General features: G+C 33.5%; 2 protein-coding genes across 2 annotated transcripts; one reads left to right on the top strand and one right to left on the bottom strand.

The window, feature by feature from the left end:
* Positions 1 to 2955: 2955 nt before the first annotated feature.
* LOC149900045 (uncharacterized) lies at positions 2956 to 13327 on the bottom strand. Its single transcript, XM_090113259.1, has 11 exons — positions 13051 to 13327; positions 11135 to 11244; positions 9641 to 9677; positions 7445 to 9569; positions 6998 to 7151; positions 6569 to 6659; positions 6154 to 6318; positions 5465 to 5673; positions 5002 to 5156; positions 4544 to 4763; positions 2956 to 3775 (listed from the first exon to the last, which is right to left on the bottom strand). Exons 1-11 carry the CDS (start codon positions 13103 to 13105, stop codon positions 3443 to 3445), a joined length of 3654 nt encoding a protein of 1217 aa, XP_089969385.1. The 5' UTR covers positions 13106 to 13327; the 3' UTR covers positions 2956 to 3442.
* Positions 13328 to 20221: 6894 nt separating this feature from the next.
* LOC149900044 (uncharacterized) lies at positions 20222 to 21338 on the top strand. Its single transcript, XM_090112852.1, has 2 exons — positions 20222 to 20454; positions 21177 to 21338. The coding sequence occupies exons 1-2, from the start codon at positions 20266 to 20268 to the stop codon at positions 21315 to 21317; spliced, it is 330 nt and encodes a 109-aa protein (XP_089968978.1). The 5' UTR covers positions 20222 to 20265; the 3' UTR covers positions 21318 to 21338.
* Positions 21339 to 26836: the final 5498 nt, after the last annotated feature.

Raw genomic sequence — 26836 nt, 5'->3', positions numbered from 1 at the left:
ACAACGCACATGCAAATAATCTTAAACATAAGAACTTACGACTAACAATTATTTGTTCATTACATTTAACAAAAAGGAACACATTTAATATATTCATTAGGTAAATTATACACAAAAAAGTAAAATTATTACGTTACTAAAAAAAAGAACTTAACAGAAATCATTCGATACTTTAAAGTTTAAACAGATAAATGTTGAAGTAAAAAAATTATATAGATACTACACTTTTCATAATTTATAGAATTCAACTGATTTTCAAAACTGAAAACATAATGAAAATAAAAAAAAATACAAACATATTCATTCAAATTTAGTAATAATTGTTGCCTACAACATCACCCGCGTTTTTTATTTATTTTGTACAAACCTTTATTATTATAGTTATAACCATATCCATCCATGGATTGGTTTAAGTTTTATTAAATTTTTAACATATATGTAGTAGGTGGCCTGTTTATTTGTAACATACAAACAAACAAGCATATTATATATTATAATTATTATAATTTAAAAGTGAAATACTTACACATAATTTAGCACAATTTTTGATATATTTGTAAACCATATGATTATTATTTACCTATTTCCTTCAAAATATATTCTTGAAAAAAAAATCTTGAATTCAAAACAATATTTCCCAAATTGAAATGTTTATAATAATAACATACAATAGATATAATTTACAAAATATATAATGAATATATTATACATTTTAATGTACAATATTATTATTTGAATGTAATAATTATTAAAGAAAAAAAAAGCATTTCCCTCCTAAACATAAATGTTCATAGTATGTTGATTAAATAAGTCATGATTAGACATTCATGATAATTTAATTATTCATGTAGCATAGTATAAAGAGAACAAGTAAGTTAACTTCGAACAAAGGTATACGCAAGCTTGACGAACGCACATAACGCCGCTCGGTTCCTTCTCATGGACGGTGTTTGTTTATACAATTATTTAAAACTATCTGTACTCCGCGGTTTCACCCGCTTTGCTCCACTCCTGTTGGTCTTAGCGTGATGATATATAGCCTAAGCCTTCCTCGATAAATGGGCTATCTAACACCGAAATATTTTTTTAAATCTGACCAGTAGTTCCTGAGATTAGCGCGTTCAAACAAACAAACTCTTCAGCTTTATAATATTAGCCTCGCGAGTTTAGGTACCGTGCGCTAAACTTGTTCTCTTTATACTATGCAAATCTGGAATGATTATGAATTATCGAATGATTACCAATATATTATAAATTTGTCCAATAATTTTGTCAATAATTCTAATTAATAAAGAGTTATCAATACATGAGTTATAACATAAAGAAATCAAAATGGGGTTATGATACAAGTTAAAGTTATGTATGGTGTATGATTTATGAACAAGTATGGGTGAAATTAACCCAAAAGTGGGTTAAAATTGTGCATTATTGCCGTTTTTGGTAGTAATTAACAACCATAAGACTTATAGTCATTTTGCATGACATACGTTTGAAAAATCAAACTTTGCCAGTAATTTTCATGACTAAACACTGTTACAGATAATCTTTTTAAAATAAAAGCAATGATTGTATTAATGTGGAGGCCGCTTTTATAACTTCAAATATGTGAAGTCCCGTGTCCCCTAGTGAGGTAAGGGGCAGATGCATTATGCATACATATTTTATTTTATTTTATTTGTATAAGAACATAACAGTCATACATGATTTCATATAAAAACAAGTTTTAAAATTCACAACGACCACACAATATGTTCTATTATTAACATATGTTTCACTGATCGATTTTCTTTAGGGACAAGCAGGTGATCAGCCTTCTGTGTCCTTGCCAACCCGAGACACTTTTTTTCTTTGTTCTCACCGGGAATCAAACTCACGGTTTAACACTGTACCAAGGAGGCAAAAGGAATATTTGGATAATATTTACTAAGTATACAGATTTAAGCCTAGACAACCTATAGGCTTAAATCATTATACAGTTGAGTTGATCTTTTTTATACTAGCAACATCAATATTTATCGAAAAACCATCCATTTTAAACAAATAATAACAGCAGCATTTCTTATAACTACCTTATATCTAGCTTATACTTACGAAAAAGCATGATAACTTTTCAATAAATAAAGCTGTCGCTAGTAATATTCCTTCAACAATAAATTAATAAAAATGAATCGCCAAATGTTAAGTGTAAGCGCAAGGCTTGAGAATGGTTGAGCCTTTTCCATTAATTCTTTTTTATAATATTCCTTGAAGGACGAGGATAGTTCTTATGGAGAGTAGAAACGTAAGTTAGGTTGTTTCTAATATAAATAATAACAATTTCTAAATAGTACCTATATGAAAACAAAATTTGCAATTGCTTGATCATGCTTAACTGGCATGTCATGCAACTTGACTCATGCACCTTATATCAGATGTTAAATTTATTTGTAATAGATTAATGCTTTATAGCATAATTTTATTACAGGACCATGATCTTTTTTGGCCCTAAATAATTCTTAATAAAACCTTAGTATTCATAAGAGGAGTTGTGCATTACATAATAATTTCCTGTACATTTATATTATAATTATGTAACAGAGCTTAATTATTACATGAGCTTATGTATATAATTAATTAATAGTTTTGTACACATTATGTTAATAATAGTAAGATATTGATAGATTCAGTAAGAATTTATCAACACTCAACCATACAACTCGTAAGTGCATAGAAACTTTAGTCCTATAGTGTTTATACTAGCCATAACTTGGTAGGGCAAGAATTCTCAAAGTATATGAATATGTATAGAATTTTTAGATATTTATTAGGATTATTATTTTTAGATAGGTAAGATTCATTATTTCGAAATAATGAATCTTACCTTTAAAAGTTTTTATATTTTGACAAGGGCAAACTTAATTTAGTCTATATTAAGTCACAGTATAGAATTCGCATTATTTTATCTGAATTTTTTGAGTTAGCTGTTTCAAGGTTAGATTCTTTCTCATAAATCTATATTAACATATTCATTGAGAAATCTTACCATCTTCCTTACACTATGCACATACACGCACATTAAAATTCACCTATAAGACTGAAGCCTCCACACACTCCTATATTTAACAACGGAATGTGTTCCAAGTCCTTATTTAAGAGATCATCCAAGATTCCACCAATAATAGTTCCAAATTCTTCTATTCAACCACCATTAGCGTCACTTTGGCACCAACACTGTCACACTTACTCAAGAAGTTACAAAGTGTCACTTACACTTACTCAAGTAGTTAAAGTGTCACTTACACTTACTCAAGAAGTTACAAAGTGTCACTTACACTTACTCAAAAGTTACAAAGTGTCACTTGCACCAACACTTACACTAACACTATCACTAACGTGTCCCTGTCACAGCACTCACCATGTGTCAATATTCACGTATAATGAGCACTTTTTTGAAGTCCCAGGATCATTCATTCTCTGTATACATAAATGAGAACCGGTCGTGACTGGTTGGCAGTAGAGCTTTGCCTTCGATAAGGCACTGTTTAACCCACGTCGGAGAAACTATTGGTATGTTGTCTTGGTTCGCTTTATTTTGGACTTCATGTGGACAGTCGAAATCAGCAATTAGAGCAAATGCTCCCGACATGTTTAGATTTTCTTCGTTGACCACTCGAGTAGTAGCTCCGGCTAGTGTGCAGACTCTGCCCCAAAACTTGACGAACGTGTCTTGTTCCCCGCATATGAGGATCACTTTGTCTTCGAAGAATGTTGTATTCCGCTTGCCGGATGGTGGAACCTGTAAAAACAGTTTGTGTTATAAATTTGGAATAACTGGAATGCATTTTTTGTTTTTAGGTTACATAACTTTAGATAGGATTAGGATACATTTAAAAAAGCATAAGATTTGGACGTAAGGTAGGAGGTCGATATGTTTGGTAGGTACCTACGTGACTTATTGTTGTCTCTCACGCAGATATCAGCAGAATCACGTGGTCACGCAGCAGCACCACGTTGCTGTTACTTACGCAGCGTAAACACAACGCATTCACGTAGCGTTAACGCAACACATTTACACAGCGTTAACGCAACGCATTCACGCAGCGTTAACGCAACGCAACGCACGCACGAAGCCGGCGGGCAGCCGGAACGCGTCGGGGTCGAGGCGCGCACTCACCCAGGTGACGTAGGCGCGGCGGTGCAGCGCGAAGCCGGCGGGCAGCCGGAACGCGTCGGGGTCGAGGCGCGCACTCACCCAGGTGACGTAGGCGCGGCGGTGCAGCGCGAAGCCGGCGGGCAGCCGGAACGCGTCGGGGTCGAGGCGCGCACTCACCCAGGTGACGTAGGCGCGGCGGTGCAGCGCGAAGCCGGCGGGCAGCCGGAACGCGTCGGGGTCGAGGCGCGCACTCACCCAGGTGACGTAGGCGCGGCGGTGCAGCGCGAAGCCGGCGGGCAGCCGGAACGCGTCGGGGTCGAGGCGCGCACTCACCCAGGTGACGTAGGCGCGGCGGTGCAGCGCGAAGCCGGCGGGCAGCCGGAACGCGTCGGGGTCGAGGCGCGCACTCACCCAGGTGACGTAGGCGCGGCGGTGCAGCGCGAAGCCGGCGGGCAGCCGGAACGCGTCGGGGTCGAGGCGCGCGCCGGCCGCACAGCTGCGCACGACCCACGCGTGCGACACGGCGCGCACGTCGGCGGCGAGGCACAGGATGTACTTGATCGTGAGGCACGGCCGCGGCGCGATCAGCATGCACGACGCGTACTTGCTCTTTGGCACGTCGTCGAAGTCGCTACAAGTTGAAAATGTGCCCGTGGGCATCAAAATTTATAAAAATAAAAAAAATATCTTGTTGTCTTCTTCTCACTCATTATCTTTCTTAAGAGCTTGTGTACATTTTATACTAATGTAAAAAAAAATCAAAAATATTAAACACTATGAATTAAGAACCTGTCTATTTTGAAAACGATAATTAAAACAAAAAAATAATATGTGAAAATAAAAATAAACAATTTTACACAATACTTTACCTGTACACTATACCACCACCAGCTTCTAACTGCTCCTTGAGCCGCTCCTTATTGAATGGTCGGTCGCAGAACTCCAATTCCTCAGTATCGGTTCCTACCATGGATGAAGTGGTTTCACCATCTTCTTCTGAAGAATAGTGACGCGTATCTTGACTCTGAAAATGTACAAATACAAATAAAGTTATAATGCCCATCCCACTTTTTTGGTGATTACATAGCATATTTTTTAATGAAAATTTTTTTTAAGGAAGAGACATCAATAAAATTAGGGGAGTATAAGATAATTTTGAAATATCTTTAATTTCTGTCAACTAGCAAAAAATATATGTATAAATTACACAACTGCGCCTAGAAAACTTACTGCTTAATAAGAAAAAAAAAATCACAAAAATAAAAATTTTGGACACATGCAATTCAACAAAGCCAGAAAAAAAAAGACCTACAAAATAAAAAAAAATCCTACCTTCTCCGACTCCCGTTCCCTCTTATCCACCAGCCTTGGCTGTTCAGTGCAAGTAAGCAAGAAATGCAGTCCAGCGAACAGAGTGCTACCCGCCGGCGGTATAGGTCCCAAAGTCAATACGGTATCTTCGTCGTTCTCAAATTTAGTCAGTTTGGAGTTCTTCTTACCAATATTCTGTTTAGCCGCACCTTTCAATTGGAGAGGACCGGCTGGAAGGTTGTAGAATTGAGCGTTTCTATGTTAAATGTATTTAAAACGTCACAAATTCCCAAATAAATAAATTTTCAAATTTAAGTTTGGAAATTAAAATATAGTAAAGTTTCACAAAGAAGTATTCCGAATCCGGTTCAAATGCTGTTAGGACCTTTTGCAGTTGCGCTACGCGACAGAAGCTGTATTCATCACACACGTGACACGCGCTTTCCTGACAGTGTTGTTATTTGTTAGCATAATATTAAGCCGCACTATTCCAAAAAGTCGTATCCTAATACCATTTGAATCTATATACAGATTGACTTGCTACTACAATCTGACAATTATTAACCAGAAAAGTTTAGAAATCTGTCATTCACCAGGATGTTTCCCTTTCCCTACCAACCTATCGGAGTGTTTTATTTGTTATCGAAGTTTACATTTTTGTGTTCTGTTTTTACTCGAAGTTTTTTGTGTGTGTTATGTTTTACCCTTACCTTTAACCCCATCAATTTTCCGGGGTGTCTTCTGTACTTCCGGCTCCACGCCAGTCACTTCCTCCAATCGAACAGGTGGTGCGGAATTACTGCTTTCGCTCATTTCACTGCTCTCACTTGCTACCCGCTTACGACCTGCCACTGGGGTGCTTTTTGTTTTCACCCCTAGAGAATATGGATATAGACTTAATTCTATTTAAAATACAATTGAGTACTCACAATCGCCTATTAAAAGATTGCCCGAGAGATGTTTGTTATTATTAGAAAGAAAGCATTTATTTTTAACCACAATAAAGTTATAAATTTGTACAGTGTATGAAAAACATAATACGAAAATAAATTAATGTACCTACGGTTATTATTATTATAATAGGTTACATACATTTGTGGGTTCGCTGTAAGTTTAAACAATTACCTGATGTAGAAGCTTTAGGGCTCTTTGGTGACGCAACACGTTTTCTTGCGCTCGAATTTCCCTTGTCCCGGCTGCGAGCGCTACGCGGGCCCTGGATTGATTTTTTTAATTTGTATATTTTATCATAGTTGTAACCACCGAAATAACTATGATTTGCAAAAGAATAAGACAGGTTTAAATTTCTAACACGCTCGTGACGAAAGAGGACGTATGTTTGAAAACTGGTGGAAACAACATTTAATAAAGAAAAATACAGGTCACTCTGGTCTTACATTTTCTAATGTTATTTTCACACCACTTTAAATAATCTAATCCTTTCCCTTATTTAAAAATAGAGGGAAAGATTGAGATCGATTGAATATTGCATATACATTTACCTTAACTTATAATAGAATATACATTCTCTATCTAAAGTTGGCTAACAATTACCTGTATAATATTATCCAAATCGAGTTCCCTGTTATGTCGTCGGCGAGGGGTTGCTGGTGCAGAGGGTGAGCGAGGTCTACCAGACTCCTTTAGAGACCTGGCTTGGTCTTCCGTGAGGTATAACTCACTAGCTGTTACTATTACTATCGTGTCCCTGTTGAATTTAAGTAGAAATGAATTGAGATTTGAGAAGTTTTTAAACAAGATAATGTAACTTGGTAAATTTTAGGGTATATTTTTTTGTTGATTGTTGCGCAATTTGGATCGCAAAATAATAATAAACCACGATTTATTTCGTATGTAGAAAATGAAAAACGATGTTTACAACGAAAAATGTTGAATAGATTAAGACTCAAAATTTGAAGACTTTAAATTGAGGTTTTAAATTTGGAGATAGTAGAAAAAGGCATTTTTTATACATAGTGTTCAAAACATAATTTATCTTACCCGTCAGTTGTGCATTTGTAGGTGACAGTTCCATTGCTATTCTCTTCGACATCAAGCACTAAGCCTGGCTCGTAATTCTGCTCCTCATCAACCAAAGCATACACTGATTGACCTTGTAATGGCAGCTTTTTCATATCGCCAAATATTATGAAGTCATCCAAGAGCACTTTGCTCTGGCCATCATCGAATTTAATGAGATATTTGTTTGGTTCCGTGATTTCCAGAACTTTTCCTGAGTAGTAGCGCTTGTCAACCCACTTGGCCAATACAACAGTGTCGGGCGCAAAACCTGGATATTCTGGTTTGACTACAACTTTTTCCACGGGTGTAGCCGGTCGCGGTGAAGTAGGTCGTCGCTTTTGTTTCAATTTGGACACTGATTTAGGCGTTCCAACTAAAGCTGAAAGCGGTTTCTCGTCTTTGATGTCTTTTGGAGACATTTTGCCATTGTCACCGTTTGTAGTAGTCGGTTCGGGTGACATTGCTTGCGCGTATTCCGCTTCTTCATGCTGTGTTGGTAAGAGTGCACGTTTCGTCTTACCAGCAATGGGCCGTCTTCCGCGCACCCTTGTTTTCTTTAAAGAACTCTTTGGTGTTGCTTTATCACATTTTCCAACTTCTTCAGGACTAGCACTGCCGTTACTTAGCAAGTCGGATGTTTGTATTCCAACTGACACTTTTTCTTCATTCAATGAACGATTGCTATCTTCAATGGAGGCCTCTCTGATGTGCGAGAATATCTCTTGGAGTTTTTTCATCAGTCCATCAAAACCCTTGACTGATGTTGATGGGTTGGACACCGATTTTCGAGGTGGTTGAGGTACAACAAATGCTCCATCGCTTGTGCGGTTACTAGATGTAGAAGTAGAACTGACTATTGATGCAAATGATGTCCTGTTTTGAAGATTCAACATTCCTCCGCTTGTTACACTTGATGGTGAAGTGCTAACGGACACATCACCTAAATAGGGATCGATAGTGAAACGTTTTGATATCCGCTGATATTCCTTGCACATATCCATTCCTACATCGTTATCTGTTCGTACGACATACAGCGACAGAAACTCGCAATCGTCATTGTGTGCGACGTGGATATCGAAAACTGGTATTTGTGGAGTATTGATTGGTATCGAATGTCCATTCTGTAAAGGTGATATAGTCGATGGCGTTGTAGTATTGCTAGCCCGGAATGACTCATTTTTCCCTTGCTTTCCTTTATTGCCGTTCAACTTTGCGATATCAGGTGTGATGTTATCTGATGTACCATTTTTAGCACTGGCCAGTTCGGTTGGCGTAGATGAATTGCCATTGGATAATTTGGATATCAATTTCGATGTAACAGTTGGCACAATATGTTCAGGGCTATCTAAGCCTACAGAACTTATACTGTCTGTACTCTCTTGATCGGTAGTTTTACCTTTATTTAACTCTTTTAAATTTGTACTATTCGCGTCTGAGAACACATAGCTGTCACTTTTAGCTTTTTTGATCCCACTGGGACCAATTACTTCATCTCTATCCTTTACCACTGTGGGTTCACTACTATAGTTGGTAATTTTCGCCTTTGAACTTTCCTCTTCATCTTCAGGTGTTGGTGATAGAGCTAAGCAGATGTTCTGGGAGTCATTAAGCGGTTCCGATATACTCTCTTCGGCGATAGTTTCTGGAATTTTGGCTGGTAGTATTTCTCTCACAAATTCCACACTCGGGCGGCTCGGACTGTCAGTATTTCTAGTTTGACTGTCTTCATCCTTCTTGACAAAGTCAAGTTGGCCTTTTCTTGGTGTTTTCCGATTTTTGCTTATGTCAACACTGACAGAACGCGATTTTGGCGTTTTTGGTGTTTTCGGGGTAGCCACATCAGCACTGTTACTACGTTTTAATACTTTTCTGGGGCTAGAGCGGACAGGGGTGCGAACGCGAGATGTTGATGGTAATTCGTCTTCTAATTTCCTCTTAGCTACACTGGTTATACTAGAAACTTCATCATCCAAAGATTGAGAGTCAGCCCAAGTGGCTGACCCTACAACGTCTTCATTATCAGTTAAGTCAATTTTTTGAATTTTCGCATTGCTATCAGAACTGTCTTCCGATAGTTTACGCTTTGCAGGAGTTATGGAGTCACCTGTTAAAAAAAAAAATTAATAAAGAATATCTCAAACTTATAATTTAGGTCCAAACAGATTATTTTATTACCTTTTGCTTCTGCTTCTGCAACACTGGTGTTTTTTATCTGGGAATACATTTATGCAAAAAATTAGGATGTTACATGTAATCATAAATATTACTACATCACTCACACTTCCATCTTTCTTTTATATGTAATATGCATGTTGGTTCGGATAACACAAATTAGGCTTTTTTGTGTCAGAGCACAGAAAACAATTTAACAGAAGAAATATTCTTCTCTCTTTAACCAATACAGAAAATCCATTCATCAAACAGATATAGAATTTATCCTATAACTAATAATATACTAATACTAACAATAAATTGATAATTATACTATTTTATGGTTATAATGCACTGCCCTGAAGCCAACACAATTACCGCGATCTAATTAGAATTAAATAATTTGGAAAATCCAAAAGTGCACGCCTCATAATTTTTTTTTAATAAATATTTATTAATTATTATTTTTGTTTATTTAATAACAATTAAACCACATCGAATCAGACCCTGAAAAATGAAAGGGTTCTATTCCTGAGCATACTCAAGCATAAGAGAAAAAAAAAGACTCGATTAGTAAAGTATTTCGGTCGCTATCGTGTTAACAAGAAAAAGGATCCGCACATACAGACACACGGACGTCCAAGACAGAACTTTTTTAAACTGTTTTTTAACTAGTTTAAATAACAAAAATGACATCATAAATATCATGAACGTTAAAAATAGTGTTTTTTCTTAATATGTGTGTGTATGTATTATCTTACAAGTGCAATGTATGATACATAAAGACATTTTAAGTTTGAAAAATCAGATGTTTTGCGCGAAGTGACAGTAGTACCCACCTCAACGCTTCGCTTATGAGGCGTGCAAATGTGGTCAGGTTAGCAATGATTGACATAAAACGTTAATTGTTTTCATATAAATTTTGTTATGATGATATTTGAAATAGATTTTGTAATTTTTATTATTCAATACTCTGTTAAATCTATAAGCTAAGTATATAGATAATGTACCACCAGTAATAAAGAAGACATGCACAGCACAGGTCAGAGTCGAAAAATAAAATAACATAGTTATGTAGAAATAAAATGTTGTGTACATATTGCCATGATCTGATTGAATCTGCTATTCGGTTGAATGAAAACATTCGAATGTCTAGGCCGAACATTAATTAACAAACGTCACTCAATGTCCAACTAGTTCGCTAACTACAATCCGCTGTTTGTAACATAGCCCTATGAACAGAGAGGATATAACGCTTGGCATAATGTTATATTATGCTGAGAATTTAACTTTTCTAAACGTCCACAAGAACAAGGTTGAGAATTGCCAGAATAATCATCATTCAATGAACGCGCTAGTCATTCAATCAAAAACTGACTGCAACATAGACATAGGTTTTTGTAAACTTACTAGGAGGACCCATCCATTTTCAGTCATTGAAAAATTGTGTGTATGAAATAAATATATTTTTCATTTTCATTTTAAACACACATAATATAATTTCATTTATAAACTTACCGAGTCGTCCTTTATGAGGTAAACTTCATCCTCTGGTTCATACACTGGACTCTCCGGAAAGAGATTCTCTGATGTATTAGCTGTTGTCGACACTTGTTGGACTTGGTCATCTGAAATTTAAATACATATTACCTAGATTATTTTATTATATTTTATTTTGATATGTTTCATATACAGAATATTGTCTTAATCTCTCTGTCTATATCTCAATTTTTTAATAGGATTTTGAAGAGAATTTCCAGCTAAATCATGGATTAACAGTTCCACCACTTGCATTATAATTTCAAAATTATCATTCAACATATCTATTAGTTAGTTTTATCCTACTTCCTACTAATATTATAAATTCACATCTAAAGGGTAACTTGAATTAACACACAGGATAGGTTTTATCCTAGAAATCCCACAGGAATGGGAACTATGCATGTTTTTTCTTTGAAAACACAGGCTAAGCCACGGGTGGAAAACTAGTATTGTATTAAAACAAAGTATTCTCTGTCCGCCTTTTTCGAACATAAACTCAAATATGTTGCAGTCTCAATCCTTGTGTTTTCACCAATGGATAGTGTTTCTTGCGATTCTACTATATAATTCAAACTAATCTGTAAATATAATTATGTACCCATAAATTGTAAAGATGGTTAAATTATAATCTTACTTGTGAGATAATAATAGTATATTGAAAAATTATGATTTGTGACATATTGCTTACAATAAATGCATTATTTTTTTATAAAAAAATCTATTCCTTAACATGATTATCTACAATGATTACAATTTTACAGTGACGTAGATATGTTTCTTTCATGTGTGTGTTTGTCAACAAATCCTCCAAATGGCTGGACTGATTTTAATGAAATTGTTTGGCTGTCAATAGGTGGATTCAAGAATGTTATAAAATTTGAATATAAGCAAAGCTGTAGGCAAAAGCTACTTATGCTATGAGAATGCCTTACACCTATCCATTAACAAAAATTGAATATTATGCAACTGTTTTTGAATCAAAATAAGATTTTCATTCTTATTTAAAAAGTTTTGTTGATGCCACTTTTCAATTACCACATTGCCTAAGCTATTAGTACTGTGGTGTAACAAACATAATATTATCTGGATGTATTAATAGGTGAAAAATCAATATCAATGGGTAATATACATTATACATAAATAATAAATACTATTTTAATAAGCAAAAGGGTTTAGTTGGGATAATCAGAAAAATTCTGTGCATATGTTCTTATTAGAAAGTAATTACATATAATGAGGGTTTAGTTGGGATAATTAGACAAATTCTTTGCATATCTTCTTATTAGAAACTAATTATAATGTATAAAATGCATTATTAATACATTGGGCAGATAAATTCATGATAAGATAATGCATGTCATGAGCATTGCAACTGAAGTGCACATTACAAGTTATTGATTTGGTGGAGTGGAGTGAAGTCAGCTACGAAACAACCCAGGCTGTCATTACATATTATAACCTTAAAATAAACAAAATTGCTTGTCTGTTTATGTTTATTCGAATGTTACATAATATTCGCTTCTACAAGTTACAATCTAAATAACGCATATATGAATATCAGTCGCATTGATACATTCATTTTTTATGAAACATATTTTTGAACGAATTTTAATCTTATTGATGTTTTTGTGCACACATACGACCAATGGAAAATGTCACATTTTTATTTATTCAACATGAATTATGCGATAAACGATTCTTATAGGATTCAATTGGCATGGGATATTGGGTTTAAAAACTTCAATGTATTAAATGCATATAATAAATTATAAGTACAGTAACAACAAACATCGCAATTCTAAATGCCAAAGTAACATGGCAACCTTCTTTATTTGGTCGCGTAATAATAGATGCCGAAAGAAATTAACGGGAATTTCATGAAAGGTTTTTACCTTTTGCATCACCGTTAGAGGCCATTGCACTGGAGCTGACAAGAGATTCCTCCATTATCGTTAATTTGTTGTAATGATCTTGATAAACTGGCGCGTACTAACACTTTAACATCTGTCACTAACTAAAACTGCAATTCTGTACATTTCCAATCACTGAAGGGGGATGAAAAAATTCCAAAATATAGTAAAAACGTTTCGAAAGAAAGAAGCTAAATAAAAGACATAAAAATTTAAAGTAAAATGATTTTTGCTAATATTTGCAAAAACGCAAACGTTCTGCCGCTTGTTGATTTGGCCAGTGCTGCCACTTAACCAAATTCTAACGTCAAGATTAAAATTGAAAATGACACTTTTCTTTGAAGTTTGATAAAAAAAAAATGTTTTCCTCTTCATCCTAAGTTAAATATTATTTATCTTGTGTTATCTATCATCCAAATAAAGTTATACGAAATTTGTAGAGACTTTAAAATTATAACATCTCACATAAAATCTGCTTATGTATGGCAACATGGGAAAAAATATTCAAAGACTGTTAGTTCCATTAAATTACCATAGATGGCAGCGATATCAAAGAATTTTATAGATGAATGCATTTTATAAATAATTTGGAAAATCCAAAAGTGCACGCCTCATAATTTTTTTTTAATAAATATTTATTAATTATTATTTTTGTTTATTTAATAACAATTAAACCACATCGAATCAGACCCTGAAAAATGAAAGGGTTCTATTCCTGAGCATACTCAAGCGTAAGAGAAAAAAAAAAAGACTCGATTAGTAAAGTATTTCGGTCGCTATCGTGTTAACAAGAAAAAGGATCCGCACATACAGACACACGGACGTCCAAGACAGAACTTTTTTAAACTGTTTTTTAACTAGTTTATATAACAAAAATGACATCAAAAATATCATGAACGTTAAAAATAGTGTTTTTTCTTAATATGTGTGTGTATGTATTATCTTACAAGTGCAATGTATGATACATAAAGGCATTTTAAGTTTGAAAAATCAGATGTTTTGCGCGAAGTGACAGTAGTACCCACCTCAACGCTTCGCTTATGAGGCGTGCAAAATTGTGATAAAAATAAAGAAAGTTTTCTGTATCATTAAAATTAAATACGTTACAAATAAAATCAATTTAATCATAATATCATTTACAATCAATCATTAATATTTATTTACTAATACCTAGTATGACAAAAAAAAAATATTATCATGTTTACAGTTTAAAAAAGGAAGATTGAACACGTAGGTATTATTCAAAAATACCACATGCATTTTTTAGAATAAAATATTTTATATTTCAGACACTATTCTTGTCACCGCGCGTGTAATGAAACACATTTTTATGTTTATTTTCGTTTACCCGCGAAGTAGGCTCTTGAATAATATCACGTAAATGGCATAATGTACGAGAAAGTTTTTGTTTTTGGCACTAAAATATTTCAAGAGAAGAGACGCGATGCTATTTCTTCTTTACCGCTGGAGTTATCTTGGAAAATATTCTTGTAAGTTTTTGTCTAAGCACGTATTATACTTATACTTACTAATACTTATACTTATAATTAGTAGCCACTGTCGACAACATGAAATTATAGATTTTTTATGATTCTAGATTAATTAAGTATGAATAATTAGAAGTTTCTTATTCAAAAATATACTACTTTAAATATAAGTACCTTCAGCTTCTTACCTTCTTACAGGCTACACAATATTTTTTGTAGGTAAGAAATCTACCTTATACTGGGCTTAAGTATACTAACTTAGATACCTTAACCACAGAATATATTATCATAGTACTAACTTAACTGTTATTGTACATTGAACAATGTACCTACAAGTCAAACCTATAACTGTTAATGTACCTAACATTAACTTCCTAATATTTCATCTTTTACAAAAAGGAATAGTTCTCAACAGATATTAAAAAAATCCACTTCAAATTTTCTACATATTAATAGGTACTATTTCATTAATCCAGATATTTAAGCGATGCAGCGCTTCGCATAGCAAGCCGAGTGTGCAAAATATGGGAGCGGATAATAATGTCGAATAGAAATTTAAGAAGACGTTTAAATCATTTTGAATTAGCTATAAAGTTTGGCTCGGAGCGACGTGCTAAGTTTTACAAGCGAAATAGAAAAATGTTGAAGAAGATGCAGAATTTTCTGCCGGTTAATAAATGTAGCGGTAAGTTTAACATTTCCTCTCTATTAAGCAGTGATATTGGCAGTGATGTTGTACTAGATTTTCACCCAGGCCTTTGTTTACGTTGAAATGGATTTAAATTAGTGTAAATCAAGAAGCTTATATCTAATACACTGGAGATTTAATACGGCGTCATTCAAGGTCATATTATTTTCTTGTTACAAGTTGTTACAAGTTCATACTGAAATCTCCAGTGTATTAGATATATTAAGCTTCTTGGTGTAAATAGATAGGTACGCCATCTACCGCTATAATTTCGAATCTAAAGCAACTTACTAGAAGGTAGGAAAATTAAATTTGAAATAATGTTTTCGTGGAAGTAATTTGGTGTTTGCGGTGAAATCGAGAGAAAGAAAACGTGTATTTAATGGCACATAGCCTTTTCATGAATAATGCGAAACAATTTACAAAAAATACTTGGTTAATTTGGGACACGATTTAATTTAATTTATTGATTAAACAAGTAGGTACCGTGAAATATGACAATTTCAGGGTACTTAACCTTGATATTTTATTTATTTGTTTAATGTTTTTTGAATTTTATTTTACTTTTAATAATAATATGTAAAATAATAGGAAGGTATTTAGGTATAGCGAATAATATTCAGGTATGGTTCTTTTACAGCTATCTCAACTGAAACAACAGTTTTAAAATCAAAACGAATGGGAGATGACTTAATTGTATGTACTAAGAGATACAGACTATATTAATAACAAAGTAATTATGAAATGAATAAATAATATTAATCTGGAAACATTCATTTTTATGAAGAACCCTCAAATATTGACAGTGAGTATTTTTTATTCCTTTACCGTAGTACTTTATATATTCTGTGACTTTACTTTCAAGTCAACCTGTACCTACTCTAAGTTTTGTTTTAAGACAGTTATGACTTAATGCTTTCACGCAGAACCACTGAATCGATTTTGATAAAATTTGACATAGTAATAACTGATCGGATATAATATAGTACGTGTATGTTTAATGCGTTATGGGAAAAATAATGTCATATAGAGCTGTTTTAATGGCAATATCATGAAATGCACACGAACGAAGCCATGGCGAAACATTAGTTTACAATATTAATATCGAAATATAGATTACAACAGCGTTATCTTAATTGGGTTATAAGTATCAAAAACTCGTTTACATTAACCGTTTTTAATAAAATTATGCAGACCGGTCAAAGTGCGTAATTAAATATTTTAAAGCGTACCCGAATATACCCATTATTAAATTCCAATCAAGTTAAAAGCCATCTGTTTCTAAGGCTCTGATGAGGACATTTTTTAAGCTTATTTGCCAGTAAAAGGTATGCTAGTTTTGAAAATGTCGCTTCATTTCGATTAACTACAATATCTAAATAAAACGACAAACGACTATTTATCATAGAAAATTCTGGATTGCTGTATGAATTGATTTTTTTTAATTAATTATTTTTTATCAATTTGTTGAATTCAAATATTAATAGAAACTAAAATAACGAAGAGCCATGACTAATGAGGATTTATTTAATTTGACCTTTTTTTTAATTTTACGAGAAAATATTTCAAGTAGGTATGTATCGCTTCGCTTCCTATGGATTATTATGTTTTCAGTAAAAAGGTAGTTTTCATTAATTTATTATGATTGGGTATTATGAGGAGAAGGTAGGTACCTACCTAATTTCATTCTATAACGTTCTATAACCTTTAACTGTTCCAAAATTATTTTAGAATATAGAAATTGAATAAATTCGGATTAAGTGAAACTGTTCGAAAGGTTCCGAACACTGCTTTGTGTAGCGCATGTCGCGTGACGGTCGCGCGATACACGCGACATGCGCTACACAGACCAAAAAGTTTGAGACGATGTAATAAAAGTTTCACTTTAATAAAGACAATAGGTAATAGCTATCTACAATGCATTCACTTTATGCTCTTCTATAGAAGAGCAAAAAGTGAATGATCTTTTTCTTTTTTTTTAATTCATATTAAACAAAAATTACTTACATAGAAAAAGCAGACCAAGTATAACCAACACTTGTTTTGTTTATTTTCTCTGCAGTTTTCTGTAATTTCCTCACGTTGTTTTCCTTCACCGTTTAGGGCTGTGGTGATTTCTTTAATGCTCATAAATTGAAAAATCAATACAATTTTTGTACGCTCGTCTAGTCTTTCTCGACGAAGCTTTATATCTTACTAATATTATAAAAGTGAAAGTTCGTAAAGATGGATCCTGCATGTTTAACTCTTAACGACTGAAAATTTTTTGATGATACTTTATAACGATCTAGTTTATATACCAGGACTAGCCGCTCCGCGCGGTTTCACCCCCGTGGCTCCTCTCCCGTTGGTCGTAGCGTGATGGTATATAGCCTATAGCCTTCCTCGATAAATGAGCTATCTAACACCGAAAGAATTTTTCAAATCGGACCAGTAGTTCCCGAGATTAGCGCGTTCAAACAAACAAACAAACAAACAAACAAACTCTTCAGCTTTATAATATTAGTATAGATAACAGATAGGTAACCTATAGAAACACTTGCTTGTGCTTGCAGCATCATGGTTTCAGGCTTTTTAGGGCGTCCATTGTTGGACAAAGGCCTCCTACTTGTTACAATAGCTCTCTCCTCTATCATAATATAATTATAGCTTATAGCATAATAATATTCGAAAGTACCAATATAAAGTAAGTACGCAAAATCCCTACCACCTAGCTTGATAATCGAGAAATAAGCGGTCAAAGGTCAAGTATCGATCTCAAGTAGCTAGGATGTCCCAAAATTGTTACATCCGTTACGAGAGCACTCCGACCAGACTTGGCTACTTCCTGCTTCCTGTCCATGATTTGTAGGTTATATTACAAGGTCTTAATTTCTTTTGCTCTTATTATAAAGGAGTTTGTAGGGTATCTTATAGGGATGGTTGAAATCTTTGTTCAGGTGTTGAAAAGAATAAGGCAGGGCAGGAAGTGCCTATACTGAATTCTTCCGAAGTGTCTTTTCCTGTGTGAAAAACATCTAATCTAATATATCTAATATCTAATATCTAATATCTAATATAAAGGCGAAAGTTTGTAAGGATGTATGGATGTATGGATGTATGGATGTATGGATGTTTGTTACTCTTTCACGTAAAAACTACTGAACCGATTACAATGAAATTTAGCACACATATAGAGGGTAACTTGGATTAACACATAGGATAGTTTTTATCCCGGAAATCCCACGGGAACGGGAACTATGCGGGTTTTCCTTTGCAAACGCGGGCGAAGCCGCGGGCGGAAATCTAGTATATATATATATATATAGCGCAAAAAATACAAATTGTACACGAATATGTACCAAATTTAGAATTACATATTTCCACATACATTTACATAAACACAAAAGACATTCGTTGATTCCACGTCACGTTTCCATTGAACCAAAAACCATTTCGTCGCGGTAAATAAACGATGTGATCATCCATCTTGATTTATTCGTCTTGTATTGTGGAAAACTGAAAAATTGTGAGACAAATGTATAAAGGATGGAGGAGAAGGTTTTCTTGTTTATTAAATAATTTTGTTCTATATAAAATAATTCAAGTTAAAATAGTAGCAGAGGACCAAATAGGCTAACAATTTTTTGAAGTGAAACTTCTTTATCGGGGTTGGACAAAAATTTAGAGTAACATTTTTGCGTTATGCCGTACGCGTGACATTTTTGCGTTACGCCGTACGCGTGACATTTTTGCGTTACGCCATACTCGTGACATTTTTAAGGTCATAAAGAAGTTTCACTTCTTACGTGTGTACTCTAGTAAACGCATACATTTTTTTTATTATAAACGCTTACACAAAAATAAACTTCCCTTTAAATAGATGAATAAAATAATCTATTCTATTACACTAATAAATCTAATAATTTTATATATAAACACACCCACACCACTGTACGAACAGAAAGATCTTAGCAACAAAAATTTAGAATATTTCGGACACGGACGAGGAACATTTTTCAATGGAATAAAATATTTTCGTCTGCCTGAATACAAAAGGAAACGAAATCCTGTGACCAATTTCGTACAAACGTGAGAGAGCAGTTTTCTTTATTTTTTACAAGATCTGTGAATACCTTCAACTTGATATGTGTCAAGGGGATTGTACTTGTACATTATTAAAAATATTATGCAAACTTTATGTTTAAAACTTAGGAAAATGGAAAACATTTTATCGTGATCTTATTTTCTGAATTTAAATGTACATAGAAACATATTATTCTTTGATATAAACCATTTTAAGATCTAGACTACCTCTATGGTCGTTGGAGATTAATAAAATATATTACTTTTTCTTTCTTTTTATCAGTATTATGTACAATAATTTAACAGAAGTTTAACACAGGTACAATCTTATATTGTATGCCCAGAAAAATAGACTCCGTCTTATGATTCAAGGATATTTTTCAATACATAAAATCTTTTAATATTTTTACAGTTTGCCGATATAATATTAAAACTGTGAATAAATTGTTTGTTCAGTGCACAATGGAACAATAGGTATAAAATTATACGCTAAATTGTGCCTTTAAATTGATTATAGTGTATTAATTATTTAGTTACGTTCACGCGTGTTTACTCTACTAGGGTTGAGATGTAGAATGGAAATTCTTAAATGTATCAGATAATGACTAAAATACCGTTACACGCGTATCAGTTACAGGAACTTAGTCATCGATCACTGTAATTAAAATATATCAAGAAACAATAATGATATAAGCGATTTTATAAAAAATATCTAATTATATTTTTATGACACTAACTTATCAAATGACGAAAACGGGGGAAGAATTCTTTGCCCAATTAAAAAGTACTTAATTAAAGTACGTCGGTCTCTGTGATAAAAATATCTAATTTCCCCGCCTTGATAACGCTACAGATAATATAGAGCGCAATTTCTTTTATTTCAATAGCGTTCCAAATTCGAATATCGATTGACATTTGTTCGGTTTTACTTTTTTTCGGCGGGAAAAAGGAGTAGCGATGAGGTTGTTGTTTACGTGTTTGTTTGTGGCTGTGGTAGTGTATGTGGAGTGTAACCATACGTTTATGGGGTCGAATGTGTTCCGACCTCTTTTGTTTCACCGTACGATACATTACGGCTCGCATATGTTCAGCAAACGTGTAGAGAATTTCAGCTTTTCTACACCGTCGTATCACCAGAGTATTCAGGTATTATATTTATGGTTAAATTATAGTTATTTGGAAGATTTCATGTTTAAATTATTTTTGTATTTGAAATATTATGACCGATTCTAGATGTTACTGCAATCAGATAATAGATAAGATTAAAAGTATGACTAAGAGAAAGAAAAACAGATGCTGTATTTGAGATAAAGTAACCTACATTTCGTTAAACGTTTGTATATTTTAGTAATGTCTTGTTTTTTTGAAACGTATTATCTGAAATGATACATATGCAATGTAAAAAATATAATAAATATAGGCAACTTTTTTGACAACGTCTTTTTAATTACTAGACATACCTACGTAAAAAGCGTAAAAATTTAAGTGAACATAAACAATAGCAAGTCTCTGATCAACTGTCCAAAACTTGACATTGGCAGAATCCATCCTCACTGGAATTGAGAATTGCAATATAAGAAAGAGAAGAAGAAAAATTTAAGTATAAATTAGTCATATATTTCCTACCAGCTGTGCCCTGCAGTTTTACCCCCGGTGCTCCACTACTGTTGATCTTTGCGTAATGATATATAGCCAGCCTTCCTGGATAAATGGGCTATCTAACATCAAAATAATTTTTCAATTGGGACCAGTAATTCGTGAGATTAGCGCGTTCAAACAAACACTCAGCTTTATAATATTATATTAGTAGAAAGTATGTATGATGTATAAACTATATATTAATATAATCTTTAAAATGTTTTTTTCAGGGTATTCTCGCCTACGATTTAACAAACAGTTCAGCGTCAGCGAACGTGACGCAGGGTGGTATTGGCTACACCTATGTGACGTTACGGATGAAGAGCGACAGAGGACGGGAGATTAAATACGATGTTTTTATTTATGGATGATTAATAAATGTGTATTTTAAATTGGAAGTTTTATTGATCAATAATTATAATTCAAATGTAGTGACGTTGCTTTAGGAGAATGTTCCAGACTTGTTAATATTTTATTGGACAAATACATTTTTGTTTTATAAGATATTATTAAATAATTTATCAGTTTATACTAATTTCAATATAGGTATTTTATTTTTTTTGGAATCATGAATTAACAAAACATAAAAAATAGGGATAGCATCAAACATCAAGTTTATAAAACTATTTGAAATCGATATTTTTAATTGTAAAGAGGAAAAAACCATCAGGTTAAAAGAAAATTATATATAAGATTGATAAGACCTATATTTTTGTTTTCAATTTATCAAACTGTACCGTCGCTATTAATATGTAAATTATTTGGAACTTGTATTTTATCGTTACGAAAACGTCACCCTTTTAATTAATTCTTTACTTTAATGGAACAAGTAAAATTCAAATAACTTTGCTGTATTAAAAGTATTATATGTACACAATTGTAATATTCAATAGGCTGTCAATGACTCCATGATCAGGTCGTGAAAGCGCGTTTTATAACATCATCCTAATTATATTATGTACCTATTATAAATACGAAAGTTTGTGTGTTTGTTTGTCACTCCTTCACGCAAAAACTCGAAACACTGCACATAGAGGGTAACTTAGATTAACAAATAGGATAGTTTTTATACTTACCGAAAATCCCACGGGAACGGGAACTGTGCGCGTTTTCCTTTGACTACGCGGGCGAAGCTGCGGGCGAAAAGCTAGTAGATAATAATTTATTCTGCATTGAGGTTCGAGCCCAGGACAATTCATCTATAACCATTGTATCTAGAAAACATTTGCATAAACATTTCTGATATTTTTACACCGGAATTCTAAAAATAAACGAGTCACAAAAACTAACTTCAGATAGCATGTGACAGACGGACAGACGTTGTGCTGTGTGCATCGTGGTCACACTGTATTGTAATTTTATTTTATCTAGTTTTATATTAGAATGCTTCTACAATCTACATTAAGAATTTTGTTCATGGAATTACGACTAATATCACTTTATCTATGATTCTATTTAAAAACTGGTAATACAGAATTTCCTAAGTCAAGGGAGTCACTTTAAATTTTAACGTAGGCAACTTATTCGGTTTATTACTTCCGTCTTGATTCATATCTGAAAAATAAACATTGAAAATTATCCATACTTTAATAAAACACGATACCTATTTAATATGTCATATTACTTATATTTTTTTTTCATTTTCAAATAAAGAATAATAGATCATCCAATATTCTATTACGGATTACCGTCTTATCAGCAAAAATTAACATAACACCCATATTAGCAGAAGCCATAGCCTCTCAAACATAAATTCACTCAACCCGGATTATTTAGAATCCGCTATAATATCCGCGATAACTATGAAGTGTTCAATTTTATGAAACCTTAAAATATTCGCGCCTCGAATGCCTCGGAATGGCTACAATTCGATATATTAGATTTCCCCTCTCACCTCTATACCTTGCACGTGAGATACATCTTTTAGCGTGAAATACATTGATTCTGTAAATCTAATAAATACTATTTTGGGATGGATATTTTCTGAGTTTAAGCCACTCTCGGATTTAGTCTATATTGAACATATTCTATTCATCAAATATGAGAATAATGATTTAGTTGTTTTTTAACGAATTTAACCAAAAGAATAAAACAAGCAGCTACACCTTGACAGCAGCTTTTCATCATACTCCGTATTTTATGGTTAAAAAAACTGTAGTTACGAGTATGTAGAGTTTCATAGAAAATAATCAAATGTTGGCTTCCGATTGCCTGGGAGATATCGCTTCTTAAGACGAACCGATTTCGTTTGTATGTTTGGTTTTTCCACAGTTTTTCCATCATATGTGCTGTTTTCTCTTGTTTGTTCAAGTTTCATTATTTTTGAATTTGAATAAAATAACGATGATTTAAAAAATTAAATATAATATTTAGAGCCTTTTAGCTATTACGTTACGGTGTGAATGTGGTCAGCCTGTCATTTTGCGGACGAACGCAGTGTCGCCTCAGGAGCTTCCGGAATAGAATCTATTTTTATTTTAGAATAGTTTGGAGTTGTGTGGTATGTCCATAGTTTTGTTGTTCAGTACGGTGTGATAGGAGGCTAATTATAACTTTCGGAGACTGTTAAAATGATTAGTTGGTTTTTGATACTGGTACCTACTTACTCAAACAGGTATGAGGGAAATACTAAATATTATAAAATTAATTTGTGTACTTAATTATGAACTATCTATTAATAATTACTACCATACAAATGCGAAAGTGAATCTATTTTCGGTATTGTTCATCGTGTTTTTAAAACTTAATCAATAAATGATGCAATATTTTCATGCATAAAATATATTATCTATAGATTTAATTATAATACTAGCGGTTCGCCCCGGCTTCGCCCGTGGTACCTACTTATTTACGTTTTTTTTCATAAGAACCATCCTCGTACTTCAAGGAATAGATTCCGCAGCGCACGCGATGACAGAATTTTTATTAAGGAATTTTTTACACCTTGGGTTACATTATTGCATTTTTGGTAAGGATCTCTAATTTTTTTTAAATGCAATATAGCCTATGTAGTTCAGTGAAGATGCAGCTTTCTAATGGTGAAAGAATTTTTGAAATCGGTCCAGTAGTTTATGCGTGAAAACCATACATCCTACATAATTACAAACCTTTCCTCTTTATAATCTTCTTAATATACATATAAAATCTCGTGTCACAATGTTTGTCCTCAATGGACTCCTAAACCACTTAACCGATTATAATAAAATTCGCACACCATGTGCAGTTCGATCCAACTTGAGAGATAGGATAGTTTAAACATGTAGGTACCACGGGCGAAGCCGGGGCGGACCGCTAGTATTAGTATAGAAAAATCAAACAAAAGCAGCTTAAATCCATCAAAGTACAGGAATAAAGCACTCAAATTATGTTTGTACATAGTTTAAACCATACTGAAGCGGTATCGCAACTAACATAAATTAGCTCCCAAACTTTAAATTGACTTCGCTATTGTAGCCACGCGGCTTATCGTATGATAAATACATGTGATAGAATCTGTGTGAACTAACTAGTTTTAGAGAAGTTTTTGCATGAGAATAGTGGTTTAGGAGTTACGGAATGATAAACTAATAAGCATTGACAGAAGTATTATGTGATTTGGTTGCCTATTTTATATCATTGTTATACTACCCTCGCATTTTGAATTTTGAAATAGATTTTGAACCATGTAGATATAAAACATTAGACGTTGAAGTAAGATTTATCCTAAGAAAAATAGCTATTTTTAGGCGTCTGTGCTCTGTAGATTTATTTCTACAGAGCACAGACTTTACTTTTTGTTAACAACATAATTATAAGTAGGTAGATAGAAAATTTTACATTTTAATATCGTTTCAATATTACAAAGAATAGTAACAACATAATTTAATAACTTTCAGGAATATACAGGGTGTCCCACTGTTGGTATACTAAGCTCAAAGGAGGTTATAGTTTTGCATACGCTGAGTACGTAAAAAATAATTAAAAAATTCCAGACGCATTTTTTTTTCAAATAGATGAATTCTTAAAACTCTATGTGTACATCCATAACAAGCGAGCCGCCCAACTTTGCCACCAGCACGTGAGCTATCGTTTAAGATTATGTTTTCATAGATAAAATGCTCATATTAGAGAAGCGGTATATGCCGGCTGCGCGAAGCTAGAGAAGAAAACATGGATTTTCAGGAAAAATTTAGCAAAAAATTTTGGACGTAATTTTTTTTTTAAGTATTTTTTACGTGATCAGTGTATGCAAAACTACAAGTTCCTTCGCGCTTAGTATACCAATAGCGGGACACCCTGTATAGATCACAAGGGACAATAATATTATATTGTGATGGTTGTATGGAGGTTTATATCAAGTAACATCCATACTAATATTATAAATGCGAAAGTAACTCTGTCTGTCTGTCTGTTACTCAATCACGCCTAAACTACTGAACCAATTTGCATGAAATTTGGTATGGAGATATTTTGATACCCGAGAAAGGACATAGGCTACTTTTTATCCAGGGAAATAGGATAGGTTTTATCCTGGAAATCCCACGGGAACGGGAACTATGCGGGTTTTTCTTTGACTGCGCGGGCGAAGCTGCGGGTGGAAAGCTAGTTGTTTATAAACTTCTGTATACAATATACATACAGTAGTTGTGAATACTTTGTAAGGTTTGATTATTTGTTGGTAGGACAGATAACAGAACAAACTTGTATTGGAAACTACTTTCCTATCTGTATATCAATTAGTAATTACTAGCCAGCAAACTATCTCGACTTCACCCGGTTAAAAACGGGATAAGAATAGCCTTTGTTGCCCTGTTAAGAAGCTTTCCAACGGTAAACTAATTTTTAAGAGCGGTTAAGTAGATAATATTATGTTTAAAATTGTAAAACAAACAAAAAAATCTTAAACCTTGCATCTTCTATAGAGATCAATATGCCACACCACAGGTACTTCCCTAAATTATAGCCACATAGAGCTTCCGAATCTCCAGCAAGATATTGCTCTTTAACGCCTTTTAATTTAGGTTTTCTTTTTGGATCAATCTATTAGGCTACAGGCTGTATGTCCAAAAAAATTGTGAATATTCAATCAAAAACAAAACCCAGGGTAAATAAAACTATATTTAAACCAGACCAATTTCAAGTGGAATTAACAAAAACAATTACAGTGTAACAAGAAGACCATTAGATGGCTATCTGGCGTAACGTGCCAAATTTCTTGCTAGCTTTTAACTTAATTTTCTAGTAATGGCGGGAAGATTTGCTTTTTGGCGCGTAAGATTCTGTTTCTAGAAATTTATTGCTCGCAGCGGTCACTGAATACTTTGATGCTTTTTGGTTTTGTTCTGAAAGATGTACCTATGTGTCACCATTAAAACAGTGTAGCCAAAGTTGTATTTTTTAGAAATTAATGTTCGTTTAAGGGATTAGAAAAAACGATGTATCCTAATTTTAATTTTTGGTAAATTTATGACACATTATGGGTAAAATAAAACTGATCGAAAAATTATGACTATACCATTTTGTAGACATAATTTTATAAGAGTACCTAACAAGCGTGCATAGGATTCTAAAAAAGTAAATAAATTTAATTGCTTTCATTACAGACCTTAAATAGAACCTAATCTAACACTCCAATCTAAATACATAGGTATCAAATCAAATAGTATGTATAAGTAATACCTATGGTACATATTATTATAATGTTACAACACAAAACATCACGTTCTTACATTTCAATTTCGAAATGAAAACAAGCAATTCGTGAATACCCATGGAATACGCGAAGCATTTAAACATTTCCAACAAAACCCATTATTTGAGTCACACAATATCCGATGTAAGTTAACAATTTCTTGTATTAATTTTCACAGTTTACTTTGCGATTCGGGATTTACTTTGAAAATTGCCAAGT

Source organism: Colias eurytheme, chromosome 19 (assembly GCF_061535395.1).
Source record: "Colias eurytheme isolate Ceu_HAF_F1 chromosome 19, ilColEury1 Martin Lab GWU primary, whole genome shotgun sequence".
In the NCBI taxonomy this organism is placed as follows: Eukaryota; Metazoa; Arthropoda; class Insecta; order Lepidoptera; family Pieridae; genus Colias; species Colias eurytheme.
This window is presented reverse-complemented; position numbering and strand designations above follow the sequence as displayed.